Here is a 14,569-nt window from a genome sequence, read left to right on the forward strand (position 1 = left end):
ATGTCTGTACTATAAAAAAGTTTGACATCGCCGCAGTGGGTAATTTGTGGAGAAAAAGATTCTTAAGAAACGCTCCTACGCAAAAGCCGTATACAAGTGGGGCTGCAACTTTCGTGCTCGTCTACTACCTACGTTACATATACGGTACTTTCCGGCACTTCAGCTCGTATTTCCTCTACATACTGTTTAGTATCAATAGAAAGTCTATTATAATCCGAAATTACGGATTTCTGTTTAACAGTTGTTGCTACATTTTCTCAATAAGTATCCGAGTGTTCTCGCGCATGATGTCTCGAAAAGAAAATCTGCAGGAATCGAAACGTTGGTCTCGCGTTCGGTAAGAAGACGCCCCGAAAACACTGAACTATCGCTATGTTTCTTTTTACTTCTTAGGTTGTATTTTTAATGCACTATCTGTCTGTATCGCTGGTAACACCTCTTGAAGTTGGCTGTACATGCGCACAGATATATTATCACGTGGTCGTGACGTCGAAGAAGGCAAAAGGCGCTGTGTCCAAGAAGAAACTCTTTATTTGGCCGAACTCGTGGCCGGGAAACTAAAGGTCAGAGTGACCGTCAGGCTACGGCGATACACCCTGGCACTGATATGGCGGCTAGCATGAGCGTCGGCCGCCGATCAACTCGCAAGCGGTGACGCGCGTCGGCATTTACACATGTGCCGTCGAATACAGTGTTATCGCTAGCGGCCACGCAAGTTCCACAACGATCTGTAATGTTTGCGTTGTGCGCGCAATCGCATCGGAAGGTTCTACGATTATCTCGATGGCTCTTAGTCAATCGACGTGATTGCGCAAGGCGGCACTTACACGTGTAATGGGGTGATAACAAAACTCGAGGAAGGAGGGGTGAGGAGGACAAGAACAACAAGATAGAGGGCAGGGAGGTTAACCAGGCACATGCCCGGTTTGCTACCGTACGCTGGGGGAATGGGAACGGGGGCATAAAGATGAGAGAGAGAGAGAGAGAGAGGAAAGAGCTACCCTACGCTTGGGGGAATGAGAAGGGGGCATAAAGATGAGAGAGATAGGAAAAAGAAAGAGAGAGAAAAAAAGGATTTTCGGTCAACGGGCTGACGCGTATGCAGCGGTGGCACTTCACAAAAGTTAAAAGTGTTCACAATAGGCCTGTAGTCATCAAAAAAGCACAAGACAGCTTTGACTGCATTTTAAGTCGACGAAAGGCGAGGAGCGTGGCAATATTATTAATGAGAACTCGTATTGTGTCTAACAATTAAGAGTCCTTAAATTTACACTTCTTTCCATCACACAGACACTGCTACACTGTCACACGTTATACATACGACCTCGATGTGCAAGTGTAGGTCATCGCCTTGATAGCGCGATAGCTGGCTACTTGAGGCACAAAAGCCGGCAGTGGAGTTCAAGAAGCCGCTGGAGGACTCTCAGTGTGCAGGACAAAAAAAGGAGAAAAAAAAGCGTGAACATGTTAGCATCGATATAACTTCAAGAAGGGTTTATCGCCGGGTAAATGACACGCGCGGTACACTGCTGGAAGGCGGCCTATCTCTCGACTCTAGTCCTTCCTATGGAGGCGGCAGAAGCACCGTTCGCTATCTTCGAAAGGGTGAAATTACAGAGTACTCTCTGCAAGGAAACTCCAACAGACAGGATACGATGACAGAGAAGACGGGACGAGAAGAACTCGACATGCCGTGACAACGGTCTGTGAGGCGGCGTGTGACCGGACTTGCCGTACTCGTCAGCAAACTGGCGAATCCGAGGAATCAGCGGCGCAAAGGTGCGTTTTCACGTGCTGTATGGAGAGGGCTTTTCTCTCTCTCTCTCTTTCTTATTTAAACGTGCCGCCGCCGCCCTAACTTCGTTTTGATATGATACTGAGCGACTGCGGCGGGTAGCATTTTAGCAACGCAAAAGAAATTCTTCAAAATTGTAATGTTACTTTTAAAATTTATTGAGGGTGTGAGGATCATTTGCAAATCAGTAAGAGAAAAAAATTCAGCACAGTTCATTTAACTGTGCCAAATATTACGCCTTATTGATTGATTGATTTGTGGGGTTTAACGTCCTAAAACCACCATATGATTATGAGAGACGCCGTAGTAGAGGGCTCCGGAAATTTTTACCACCTGGGGTTCTTTAACGTGCACCCAAATCTGAGCACACGGGCCTCGACATTTCCGCCTCCATCGGAAATGCAGCCGCCGCAGCCGGGATTTGAACCCGCGACCTGCGGGTCAGCAGCTGAGTACCTTAGCCACTAGACCACCGCGGCGGGGCAATATTGCGCCTTAAGCAGACACTCGCTACTTCACACCACTCGGAAGTATGTACCGATGTGCAAGTGTATATCCCATAGTCCCCTTTAGTTCTAACCATTATGCAATTATCATTCTTGTTATTGTTCTTATTATTACGCAACTATAAATCATTCATTTTTATGTTCTTACATATGCTAGCTTCATGTTTCAATTTAATTAATTTTTTTCGTGCAGGAAATGTTTGTTCAGATCACGGCCTTAAATCAATTTTCTATGCAACTGAAATTTATATGTTAATCAGATAGACCAATATTTATTCGCATAAATTCATTTGTGCACATTAAATATGTATTCGCAGGAAAATGGGAGTTGGGTCTGTGGAGTGTAACATGCATTTACTATGTCGGCAAGCCACAGCCAGTCGAAAGAGGAGAAGGAAGGGGGGGGGGTTACTCGTTGCAAATAGATCGGGCCTTGTTGATATACATATAAATCAAGGTGAAATTTTTCAGCTCAAGTACTGGCGTGTCTCGGTCAGCGCCGGATTGCCGTTCGTTGGACTTGAAAAGGCGCCAGAGCTCAAGCCAAAAGTAGGCAATGTAGCCACGTCATTTAATGCTAACGCCTAAGTGGTAGCCAAAAAGAACAGAAGTGTTATCATGAACAGAGTCTTCACTATTGACGAATAAATAAAACCACTTTAAGTAAGTGAAACCGGAAGCTGAAAAGTAGCCAGTAAATAGCCATGGCACAAACTGGAAATTTTCGTCGCCAAATGGGGTCGAAAAGTAACCGATTTGGCGCAATGCAACCACCAGCGGCAAGCCTGATCAGAGCCATTGTTTGTCTCATCTCGTCTCTATGAAGAGTCTTAATATGAGCTGATATTTTTCACGTCAAAAAAAAAAAATCTTGCATTGTCGTAGCCAGGCGGTTGCACAGAGGGCCCGTGCCCCCCCCCCCCTTACATCCCCGAATCTTTATTATTTTTTTTTTGGCCATGACACATAGAGCACAAAATGACACTCAGCCACATCTGTCTGCCCCGCCCCAACTTCAGATATAAACGTAGTGCCCCCCCCCCCCCTCCCACACACCGACTTTTGACGTTTTCTATAGCCCTTGACATTTTCTAGTCAAATCAGCTCTACGCGCGACTACAATCCCTTGCACACTGTCTAACGCCGCCTTCGCTGAGCAGCTGCGCGCATGATGTCACGGTTTCGCGTGTCACGGATTCGCGTGTACAGCTTTCCCCTGCTGTGTTCGGCTGCCGCCACTCGACTCATTAATGAGTGTTTCGCCACCGCAATAGCAAAGCCGAGCCCCGCAAACGATTCTGTTTTTGTGTCGCGTTGCCGACACCGCTGCATCACAGGAGAGATTGGGTCAGTGGGCGATAGCGAGAACAACGGAAAACCCGCTGACCGTCGTCTTTATTTACGCAAGGCATATCCTGTTGAATTCCGGCTTTGCAGGTACGTGTTGTCAAGTTCATATGATGTGCGCAGCATACCTTACGCACATGCTCTCCTTTCACACGTATAGCTAGATGCATGTTCAAGGGGACGCGGGCTTATGGGTGGTGTAACTTACTCGAAGTTCCCATTTGTGGCAGGCCTATTATGCCATAATAGCATAATACTCCAGAATCTAATTTATTTTAGAGTTCAATAGGTTGCTGGCTTATTTTTTACAACTCACCCTTTATAAACAGAGACATCATTCATTCATTCATTCATTCATTCATTCATTCATTCATTCATTCATTCATTCATTCATTCATTTGCACGAGTTTGGAGCACGCTCGTCGGCCGTCTCTGCAGAAAAGGTTTGTGTCTGCTGTAACGCTGACCACGAATGTTCACACATTCCGCTCCACTCACCCGCATCTCCGTATCTCTTGGACACATTCCACGCAATACACGTTCGCTTTCCGGCTACTTCGTTATCTCTGTTCAGATAAAAACGCCTTCATGCCACTCACCTTACGTCTGAAACGAACTCGTCTCGAAAGGCTGTGGGGCGGATGAGCATGATAACCGTGCACGGGGAGAGTCCCTTACGATTATGAAATACACGTGACACGAGAAACAAGTATGCGCGCGTAAACCGCTTGTGGGGAGCTAGTTGTTCAATGGGAGCAGCGGTCACGTCAAAAACAGCTGCGTTCCTGGAGCGTTGCAGTCGAGGCCTCGTTGCTTCCTGAAAAGGCGCATATTACAAGTGCCAGTATTCATAAGATGAGAATTTGGCTATAGTCTCGTGCGAATGCCCCGAAGTTGTTATTCCGGTTTAATCTTGTTCGCCAGGTAGATGCTTTAAAGGGGATGCGGTGCTTTGCTACGCCACGCCCTTTTCAACGAGCGAGGTCGGAACTCACTTTAGGGCGTATATATTTATAGTCTCTGGTTGTATGCCAGGGGGATTTCTCGGCCGGCGCAATGAACTGTGGTCTTAAAGGTGGCCCTGTGCCGTATGCGAGGTAATTAGTGGACGGAACGCTTACGTTGAGCTCAAATGCACAGATCGCCGTATGAAAGTGGTACCCATTGATTTCAAGATTACCGCAATAGCAAATATCGCCGTTTGTAAATGTCAAAGCAGAAGTGCAATGCTTTGCCAGAACAAATAGCTGCCCTTATGTATACCTCTGGGACAATATTACCCGTTTATCTTGATTGTGCTGACACTTGGTAACCATGTCTGTGTGCATGCGTTCATTTTTTGTATGCATTGTATACTCTCATCAGCCGTTATCTCTTTGAACAAGAGATAACGGCTGATGTGCTCTTCTTCTTCATTTGTAATCGGGCTATTTCTATTTCTGTCGTGTTTATATTTACTCAATCATTTGCTATTTGGGACCGTTTTGTACCTACCGATTCTGTAATAATGTCCAATGCCCCCTACCCCCCCCCCCAAAAAAAAAAAGATCATATAAATAAAGATACAAAGATCAGACTACTTGCGTGGCACCATTTTATAGAGCAAACTCGCGCGATGATTGGTTTATATGGAGATGAGATACATCGCCATGTTCCAGACTGACTTCCCGCAGGTGGCTGGAGGCTACGTTTTACTTTTTAGTGTTGCAAGAGTAGAACGGACATTCAACCCTCTCTATAGAAAGCATGTTGGGGCAACATTTCACGCTCTCGTTTTCTGATAATCGAAGCGCCCCGACGCGGTGGCCTAGTGGCTAAGGTACTTGGCTGCTGACCCGCAGGTCGCGGGATCGAATCCCGGCTGCGGCGGCTGCATTTCCAATGGAGGCGGAAATGCTGTAGGCCCGTGTGCTCAGATTTGGGTGCACGTTAAAGAACCCCAGGTGGTCTAAATTTCCGGAGCCCTCCACTACGGCGCCTCTCATAATCATATGGTGGTTTTGGGACGTTAAACCCCACATATCTATCTATCTATCTATCTATCTATCTATCTATCTATCTATCTATCTATCTATCTATCTATCTATCTATCTGATAATCGAAGCAGAGAACAATGCATTTCACTCTGATACTTCGAGGCAGTAAAACATGCGTTGAAAAGTGACTGAACTCGTTACGCCATGTCGAACTTTTAGTCCATAACGGCGAATTGATGTGGGTTTAACTGCGAGAAAAATGCGGGCAACAGAAGTGGAGAAAACAGCAGAAAGTCCGGCTGAGTACTCAACTATAACTACCATTTCGTATAAACTGAATGTGAACACTAGTTTTCCCTTTCGTATTCACTCGAGAGAAAAAAAAATTAATAATTACATTCCCAAGTTTGGTTTACGCGAATAGGCATTGTGTGCGTCAAAGAGCAGAGAAATGTATGAACTGTGGCTTCAGAAACGAAAAAAAGATATATTAATGGCACACACACACACACACACACACACACACACACACACACACACACACACACACACACACACACACACACACACACACACACACACACACACCTGCCTGTGCCACAGTACTCAGAAGAGCATGTTTTTCGGCGCGCAGATTAAGTGTATGGAAAAGTTGTGGCCTTCGGACCGCAGTCGTCGAGGTTGCTCCAAATGCAAAGGCAATCCGGTTTTTCCTTCCCGCTCACCGTCTCGAGCATTCTCCTACGCGCGAACACATGTGCGGCGTGCCCGTAGCACACGTGCATGGCGAACCGGAGCTCCAGCGCGTGCACCCCTGCACGCGTTCGAATACGCTTCCTCAAATATTTCGTATCACGGCAGGCGACGGCGAGGTGAAGGTGGAGCGGTGGGCCCGGTCCGTCGGCGGAGATGACGTCGTCGGAAGGGGGAACGTCGTCGACGACGTCCAAGCTGGACGTACTTCTTTACACGGCGTGCGTCGTGTACATCCTTTACTACATTGTGGCGCTGGACCGCCGGCCGCGCCTTGTTTGTCGCCTGGGGCGCATGCAGCGATTGATTAGCAGCGGACTGGGGACGTTCCTCAACGCCTTTTATCGCACACCCATCTGGTGCGTCGGTGCCAACTTCCAGTCGGTCGTGAGCTTCCTGTTTCAGGTATGCATTGGTCTCTCTATTTTGATTGATTGATTGATTGATTGATTGATATGTTAAGTTTAACGTCCCAAAACCACCGTATGATTATGAGAGACGCTGTAGTGGAGGACTCCGGAAAGTTAGACCCATGTGGGGTTCTTTAACGTGCACGGAAATATGAGCACACGGACCTGCAGCATTTTAGCCTCCATCGAAAATGCAGCCGCCGCATACTCTCTATATTCTCTCTATTTCTTTCCTAGCGATATCTATTTGTATGTACAGTCAGTGCCAAAAGTTTAGGGACCACGAGACGGTGGTATAATTGGTAGCACACCAGACCTGCACCACTCCACTCCGGATCATTTTTTTTTTTGCCCACTGAAAATTTCAAAAAGATACCCCCCCCCCCCCCCCAACTGTCTACGCCCTGCAACGAAACGTAAGAAAAAGCTGAACATTACCGCTGCTTCGGGCGACGGCTTTAATTTCGATTTCAGGTCCGTTCTATAGCATGCGCTAACAACATGGGCGGTGCAGTTATTGCTCTGGATGTTCCGGCTGCTTAAAAAAAATACAAAAATGCAAATAATGGCCATAGAAAACTCAGTCAAATTTTTTGACGTCATGAGGGCCTTGCGGTGATGTCATGGATTCTTATCTTGCACACGTTGGAACTGTCTTTCTCATTGAACCCTTTAGATAGCTCGAGAATGTGGGACATTTGCGATGGTTCATACCGCAGAGTTGGCAGCCGGAAGTGTCCTACCGGCGCGAGTACCTAGCCTTGTCTGACGGCGGTCGGCTGGCGTTGGACTGGCTCAACGAAGATGAGGAGTCGCTGCCCGTGCTGCTCGTGTTGCCGGGGCTGTGCGGTGACAGCCAAGCCTACTACTTGCGTTCCTTCATACCGCTGGTGGAAAAGCTGCGTTGCCCCTGCGTCGTCATGAACGGACGCGGCCGCGGAGGTCTGCCGCTCAGCACACACCGCATCACCCACATGGCCAGCGTGGGAGACCTCGCGGAGGTACTTGCAGTAGAACACTCTTCAGTGCCACAGGCGTGTATAAAGAGCGGGGGGAGGTGGGGATGGGGTCACCTTCCTTATCATCTGAGGGGGGCACCTAGTCAACCCTTTATTTTAGTGGCGAAGCTCCTTTTAGTCTTTGTCCTGCGTCAGGCGTAACCGGCCGTATCGGACAAACAGACAGACAAACAACCAGACAAACGGACGCACAGGCAGCCAGACAGACAGACAGACAGACAGACAGACAGACAGACAGACAGACAGACAGACAGACAGACAGACAGACAGACGCTTCGCCCCACTCATCATCATTCACTCCGCGAATACGCTGTGATTTTTTTTGCACCACCGGATCTTTCTCGTTGCTGAATAGTGTGCACGGGATAACTAGCCAGAATTGAGCAATATGGCGCGTGCCGGACCTCCTAGAAGTTGTGGAAGCAGAGGCTGGATAGGGAGAGTGGGGCACGCCTTATCCGTGGTTCGGGAGCTCGCATCCCGAACCACCCGTTGCGATAAACGGCAGTAAAAGACGATATAATGACAGTGAACGGACGTATCTGTTTTGCGTCTGGAAAACGAGCCATTTCGCAGCAACTGCTATGTAAGGTTTAGATGATTTACGGTCAAGGATGGTAATTTACATTTCGCCTTGAACACCTGAAAGCCAAGAAGCGAAGGCAGGCCTTAGCGAGCAGCACGCCATTGCTTCATTTCCACTTTTGCATCAAGTGCGAAGCTCCTTCCTTTTCATACTCGTCCAGCGTGTATGGAGGCGGAGGTAGTGAACATTTGATTTTGGTCTATGGTATAGTGACCATTGGCGTGTACACGGAAAATCCTGCTAACCACAAAGTTCACTGCCATCATTGCACTGCCGACACAAGCGGGCGCTGATCTTGTTTCATCTTCGGGTTATCCTCACCTGCTCCAACTCTGCGAGTTGTATTGCGCTAACATCAACATGGAACGTATAGATGTTCCAAAATTTCACATTCCTGCCAGCCATATGTAGCAGCCGGCTTCGTGTTGTCAACTCTCCGTAACTAGGTGCCCCCTCCCCCGCTACCCCTTCCCAATATCTCGTTTTAGCGTATCCTGGCCGTAAGTGCCACAGTGTGAGATGGTCGGGAAGAGCGAGGGGGCCTTATTGGAGCCCCCTATGGATAACCCTGCACGCGCAGGCATACAAGGTTCGTGCGTGCACGCAGGTTGTGGACGAGGTGCGCCGACGATACCCCAGCCGAGCCCTGCTGGCGGTGGGCTACTCTCTGGGCGGGTTGCTCATCAGCCTGTACCTGATCAATTCGGGAGAGGAGGCGCGAATCGACGCCGCGCTGGCCATCTCGACGCCGTTGCACTTAGCCACCGCCAAGCGGAACCTCGAGCAGTGGTGGAACTCCAACTTCGGCTTGCTCATTTACATGGCCAGCAACCTTGTTGGACACCTCAAGGACAACGAAGACGTGCTTCGATTCTGCGTGAGTCGCCTCGCTTTGAAAACGTGGTCGCGGTATGTTTGGAAACAACCAAGTTTCTTCAAAATTTGCCCGCAGTCAAACTTGAAGCTCCTCCGAAATGTCTTCAAGTCTTCTTCACTTTTATGTTCTTAACGGAATTAGCGCTATTCGCGTTTGTGTGACATAAGTAACCGTAGACAAAATGATGGTGTTCAAGCTGTTCTTTTTTCTTTCTCTCTTTCTTTCTTTCTTCCTTTGTTTCTTTCTTTCCTTCCTTCCTTCCTTCTTTCTTTCTTTCTTTCTTTCTTTCTGCTTTATTTCTTTCTTCCCCTCCTTCTTTCTTAAATATACGGAAGAGAACGATATGACAGTTTGCGAGTGAGCCCTTTGTCAACGCCGACTAAATTTCAAGGCCGAAAGGCTGCCGCAGTGACGTCAGAGGTTGGGGGCCCAGTTGCCCAACTGAGCATGCTCAGTAAGACTTTTTTAGATGCGGAGCATCTTATACTCGCGCCTTGTAGTGCGCCGTCCACGCCGTCCGCACCGCTTCTCGAACATTCGACAGCTGACGCGCGCGCATGCGCTGTCGCGCCGTCGCCCACTCTTCCACCATCTGTGCATCCCTTCCTCCTCTACACACCGCGCGTGCTTCACTCCTCCACCATCTGTGCACCCTTCCTCCTCTACACACCGCGTTCGACATCTACAATTCTCCTGATTCTCCAGTGGACGCGCATGTGGCGTCGCGCTTCGAGAACATTCAACAGCTGACAGTGCATGCGCCGTCGAGCTGTATATATACTCAAGGTCGGCGCTCGCTCGCTCAGTTGCCGCTCGTCGGTTGGTTTGTACGGCGCGTCGACGTCCAAGGTCGCGGTGAAATGAATTCCAACGAATCCACAAACACAATGATCGACGTCCCTTCGACCAGCGCCGCCCTTTCGCATACGTGTGTACGTGTTCACTCATTTAACACCCCCTCCTACAACCACGTTAACCAATTTAGCCATCGACCCAAGTAAGTCGCAATTTAACACCCCATTTCACAACCACGTTAACCAATTTAGCCATCGACCCAAGTAAGTCGCACTTTAACACCCCGTTAACCAATTATATGCTCCGCATCCTCCTCAGTGTTCCCCCGAGGGAAGCTGCGGGCAATTTTTTTCCACATCTTTTATTCGGCCCAATCAAGCCGCAGCAGCTGCGAGAGCGGGAGCGTTGGTTCTCCTAAAACGTGAACGAAACACAGGCTTTCCGCCGCGTTCGCGGCGTAACTGCACCCCCACCCTCTGACGTCACTGCGGCAGCCTTTCGGCCTTGAAATTTAGTCGGCGTTGCCTTGGTTCGTTTCGTTGCAGGAGGAGGTGAACGCGGACGCCGTTCTCTCCTCGTGGACGCTGTATCAGTTCGACAAGACCTACACGGCTCCGGTATTCGGCTTCAAGTCTACGGAGGAGCTCTACGAAAGTTGCAGCTTAAAGGTAACGTGACTCGATCGAATTCTTCATCGGAAATAGGTCCTCACTACGTGGTAGGCGTCCAACATGTATAATTTTGTCACTTGTTTAACCTGGTGCAAGTCACCGCTAAGTCGTAGAATTTTTTTGTTGTTTCTTATTTTAGCTTTAGCTCATATAAATTGCTATGGCATAGTGCCTATTTTAGTATTGGGCCGTTACTCTTGGAAAGCCAGGAATAGCTCATCGCTTATGCCATTGTAAGGTCGACCCATCGAATTTGTACCTTAGCCGAACTTTGATATAACGAAGTTCGCGATGTGACAAACCTTTCTCGGTACTGTTTCTTTAATCCATCGAACGCACGCATTACCCTTCAATTTAACAAACCTAAATCCCTTCTTCTTCTTTCTTTTTTTTGTCACTGTTTCAATACAATGACATTGTTTCTTTTCAAGAACTAATGAATTAATCTCATGTCTCAAAAGCACAAGCAAAATCTCGTTTTAAAGTTTAAAATGGTAATTGTCAACATTCAGGATATATATATATATATATATATATATATATATATATATATATATATATATATATATATATATATATATATATATATATATATATGTGTGTGTGTGTGTGTGTGTGTGTGTGTGTGTGTATGTATATATGTGTGTGTGTGTGTGTGTGTGTGTGGCAAGTCATTCGGTTTAATAACCACCCCTATACTTTCCTTGGCATTATTGTCTGTTAGATTTTATTAATATTGTGTCAAAACACGAAAAAGCGAGCCCTTAAGTTTACACTTCTTTCCCTTATTCATTAAGAAGGGTCTCGTACTGGCAGACTTGGTGCCTTAGGTTGTATACGAGGGACTATTGATCAGCTGCCTGCTCGGAATAAGTTCACGTGCTACGTGACGCCACACAGGCGCATAAAGAGTGTGCCACACTCGCCGCCATGGCTACTGGGGGCGCTGACTGGGACTCCCACGTTTAAATTCACATATATACCCAATAAAAGTGGCTGGGAGGATAGCCGCCGTGATAGCTCAGTGGTAGAGCATCCAACGCGTTTTTCGAAGGTCGCAGGTTCGGTTCCTGCTCACGGCAAGTTATCTTTTCACCCACCTTTTCTTCTTCATATTTACCTTACAATTCGGTTTAATAACCTCCCCTATACTTTCCTTGGCATTATTGTTTGATAGATTTCATTTATATATATATATATATATATATATATATATATATATATATATATATATATATATATATATATATATATATATATATATATATATATATAAAGTGTGTAAGTGTGTGTGTGTGGGGGGGGGGGGGGGTCTCTCATGCAATGCCAAAGGACTGTTGGCCATGCTGTCTTGCAGCTATTTCACCGAGAAAACTTTATTGTGCTCCTTTTTCTTTAATTCAGGCTTTTAAAGTTAGGATTATGGGACAGTGAAAATTAAGGAGTAGCAGGATGACGAAAATTGCGGCGTATGCATGGTTCTTGTGCAAAGAGAGAAAGAGAGAATGTGGAAGACAAATTCGGGCACTCAGTGCCCTACTGGAATATGATAACTATCCGTCTATGGACTCTGATGTTGTGAGAAATGAATAGAAAAGATATCAGAGTAACATACGCTGCCAAACACCTCGGTTACGGATACAATGACGACCACGGCTATGACTGCTGCCGTTCTAGCGCCCCTTGCGGATGACGTCACATGAATACCTCCTTTAGAATGCAGACGAGAGTAATAAAACGTTTGTTGATGTTTCTTCCTGTCCGCACGTTTCTCGCTGGACGAAACGCTTTTATTTCAACTTGTCCAGCCAGCTGTATGTCTGTAGACCTTGAAGTGTGCTAATGGTGTGCAGTATACGCGCAGGGCAAGCTGTCTCGGGTGCGGCGTCCACTGCTGTTCCTCCTGGCCAGCGACGACGTGTTCGGATCGCCGGAAAGCTTTCCCGAAGACGAGATAATCGCCTCGCCGTGGTTGGCCGCCGTGGTGACACCCAGCGGCGGCCATCTGGGCTTCGTCGAAGGCTGGCTATTTCCGCGGTTACCGTTTTACGCGGAGCGTTTCGCGGCAGCGTACGTGCAGGAACTGCTGCGAGTCGTCCAGAGTGACGGCGCCCGCGGGCTAGCCCGCCTGGGAGAGGATGCGTGACCGGCGCCCTTCGTATTGCATAGCGAAACTAAATTACCGATGTTCCTCCTTCAGATATCTGAGCAACAGCCTCTCGGTCTCACTTTCCAACTTTCGGGTTACTTTTAGTTTTACAAAGGAATGAGGTAGAAGTATTTTAGGCGCGTACAGACAACGAGTCCTCAGAAATTCAACGCGGCAGTATTCATATAAAACACGCTGTTAATACATGAAACTATGTTCCTAGACGTTACTTCGGATAACTTCACCACGTATGATTACCCCCTTTCACACTCAACCGCCAGACTTCGTCGGCACATCCCTTTGCAATAGTTCTCAAGCACATTTCTAAAAGCTTGAAAAGTACTTGTGCCAGAAGTTGCTGCGTGTGGGGCATGCATGTACTAAGTGGGGTAATCTTTTGTGGGAGACAGCAGAAGTGCAGTCGAGGCTCGGGCCACGGCTGCTCGATCTCCCCTATCGAGCGGACGTGGCCCGAGCGGCCGTGGCCCGTACGCACGCACGCATGAGATGCGTGCGTGCGTACGTATCAGGTGATCGCGCTGCTCTCGAACAAGTTCACGAAAGCGCGAGACTTCGTTTTGCAAAATGGCGGCATCGAAGGCAAGCACCGACCGTCTCTGTGGCTTAAAATATGGCCATAATCTGGCTATAACACTTGGATTGGCTCACATTGGCTGTCAACAACACGTGCTTCTATTTTGATCTACCAGATGACGCAACACGCTTCACGCTCGTTACGTACGCGGGTACTACGGCGTACTAAAAGCCGATTAGTGGCAAAGGGCGCCACGTAACGCAAGGCGCTTGCGTGATGCGTACGTAGCACCATTCCGCAGTACTAAAACTCTCTATTAGCGATGTGCGGTGCGTGCGTCTCCTCGCACGCGCGCGCGTGTGAGTATCTGGTGTGTCATGCGTCCAATTATATAGGCGGTAAAAAAATAGCATTGGAAGACCGGGTTCTATTGATAAGGTGTTCGCTTATGACTTCGTTTAGACACCCAATTGCAATATACTGTTCATGTGTCGTGGAGTTTCATAGGTGGTGGTAAGAAACCAGCAGAAATATATGTATTTATAACGGGACTAGTTAGTCGATGGCGATGGCCATGAAAGAAGATGATACATGGCAAGTGACGCGGAACACTCTTATCAGGCCATTCTTGAATGGTGCTCACAAATCGTAGCCGCCTTTGCAATATATATATATATATATATATATATACATATATATATATATATATATATATTGCGCTACACGGAGACTGTTTACCGCATTATATTTCTGCAAAGGTCACCTGTTCAAAGTTCATCTGTGAAGGCTGGTAGGGCCTTCCACAGATAACCAGCCGCAGTTCATTCTCGTGTGCGCCTGTCCTACAGGTGGTTTCAATTTGCAAGTTTAATGTGGCACTTACAAGGGTGTTAGCCGTAGTCACCTATACTTTCTCTGGCATTATTGTCTGTTAGTTCTAAATATTGTCACATACTTAGTTGTAACGAAACAGGTAGTGAAACTGAAGAATGAAACGAAGTGATCGTATTCTCATTTAGGTTTGTATAGAAAAGCGTTAGCTTCAGATGTTTCAATGGGGGAAATTATAGTTTCAAACAGATATAAGCATAGACGGAGAGTTTTAATTTTGTCAAGAGGTGTGGGGATATGACGTTTTTGCACATTTCTT

The 14,569-nt window shown here is 47.3% G+C and overlaps 1 protein-coding gene across 1 annotated transcript; it reads left to right on the forward strand.

Annotated features, from left to right (window-relative positions):
* The first annotated feature begins 1,509 nt into the window (after positions 1–1,509).
* Positions 1,510–13,108, forward strand: LOC119159537 (phospholipase ABHD3). Its single transcript, XM_037412334.2, has 6 exons — positions 1,510–1,779; positions 6,486–6,782; positions 7,507–7,788; positions 9,000–9,269; positions 10,610–10,732; positions 12,600–13,108. The coding sequence occupies exons 2-6, from the start codon at positions 6,534–6,536 to the stop codon at positions 12,879–12,881; spliced, it is 1,206 nt and encodes a 401-aa protein (XP_037268231.2). The 5' UTR covers positions 1,510–1,779; positions 6,486–6,533; the 3' UTR covers positions 12,882–13,108.
* Positions 13,109–14,569: the final 1,461 nt, after the last annotated feature.

The sequence above is a fragment of the Rhipicephalus microplus genome, chromosome 1 (assembly GCF_043290135.1).
Source record: "Rhipicephalus microplus isolate Deutch F79 chromosome 1, USDA_Rmic, whole genome shotgun sequence".
NCBI lineage: Eukaryota > Metazoa > Arthropoda > Arachnida > Ixodida > Ixodidae > Rhipicephalus > Rhipicephalus microplus.

Bases quoted from the DNA above. Each gene is read 5' to 3' on its own strand.
- LOC119159537 (XM_037412334.2), top strand. From the start codon at position 6,534: ATGACGTCGTCGGAAGGGGGAACGTCGTCGACGACGTCCAAGCTGGAC. The intron at 6,783-7,506 runs GTATGCATTGGT...TTCATACCGCAG, and splicing joins TCGTGAGCTTCCTGTTTCAG to AGTTGGCAGCCGGAAGTGTC. The intron at 9,270-10,609 runs GTGAGTCGCCTC...GTTTCGTTGCAG, and splicing joins AAGACGTGCTTCGATTCTGC to GAGGAGGTGAACGCGGACGC.